The sequence below is a fragment of the Fulmarus glacialis genome, unplaced genomic scaffold (genome assembly GCF_000690835.1).
Source record: "Fulmarus glacialis isolate BGI_N327 unplaced genomic scaffold, ASM69083v1 scaffold18692, whole genome shotgun sequence".
Taxonomy (NCBI): domain Eukaryota; kingdom Metazoa; phylum Chordata; class Aves; order Procellariiformes; family Procellariidae; genus Fulmarus; species Fulmarus glacialis.
In genome coordinates this window covers 9,865-10,622 of record NW_009197392.1, presented here as the reverse complement: position 1 = coordinate 10,622, position 758 = coordinate 9,865, and the positions used below count along the sequence as shown (strand labels likewise).

The 758-nt window shown below is 49.3% G+C and overlaps 1 protein-coding gene across 1 annotated transcript in view; it reads left to right on the top strand.

Annotated features, from left to right (window-relative positions):
* Nucleotides 1–92: 92 nt before the first annotated feature.
* Nucleotides 93–758, top strand: part of LOC104072921 (torsin-1A-interacting protein 2-like) — a gene marked incomplete at its 5' end in the record, with an annotated part of 2,555 nt that continues 1,889 nt past the window's right edge. Inside the window, one exon of the mRNA XM_009572536.1 lies at nucleotides 93–413. Within this exon, the coding sequence (XP_009570831.1) occupies nucleotides 93–413 (321 nt within the window). The remainder of the gene's footprint in view (nucleotides 414–758) is intronic.

Genomic DNA, 758 nt, shown 5'->3' with positions numbered 1-758 from the left:
CTTTGCTTAGAGGAGGCAGAGCTGGAGAAGGGGTTGTTGGTTCTCGTGCTGAAGGAGACTAAGTGTAGGTCTGCAAATTTTATTCCCTACAGCCAGGCTGGCCCACGATAAAATGGACAGCAAAGGAGACAGCCCTGTCCACCAGGAAACACGGGAGGACCGGGAGACAAGCAAGCAATGTGAAAGCTCCTACACAGCAGAGGAAGATGCTTCATCAAGAAGCCAGTCACTGAGCTCTGACAGTAAAATGACACATTTGGATGTGACTGCCACAGAAGACGTCACCAAGGGCCTCTTGGCAGAGAAGAGTACCAGTGCTCCTCTCCTAGATCAGGAGCCAGAAGAGCACATAGAGCAAGAAACACAGGAGAGCGGATCCCAAGGCACGTTAAGGAACAGACATGGGACCAAAGGTGAGCTGGTGGCTGCACACTGCTGCTCTTCCACCATGCACATGCTTACACTTTCCATAGGCATTAGAAAAATGGGATGGTGAGCTCTCGAGTGCCTGTTGCCAGTTTTCTGGTGTTGAGCAGGAAAGAAGGTATAAGAAATTAACTTGAGCTCTCGAGTGCCTGTTGCCAGTTTTCCGGTGTTGAGCAGGAAAGAAGTTATAAGAAATTAACTGGCTTCTCTCTTTCTCTCTCCTTTGGCTACTGTCCTGCTTTGAAAGGCATGAAACCACGCTGCACTCTGCATCATCTTTGTCCTTCCCCTGCCCCAAAAGCAGCGGGATTCAAGACTCAAAGCAGTATTAA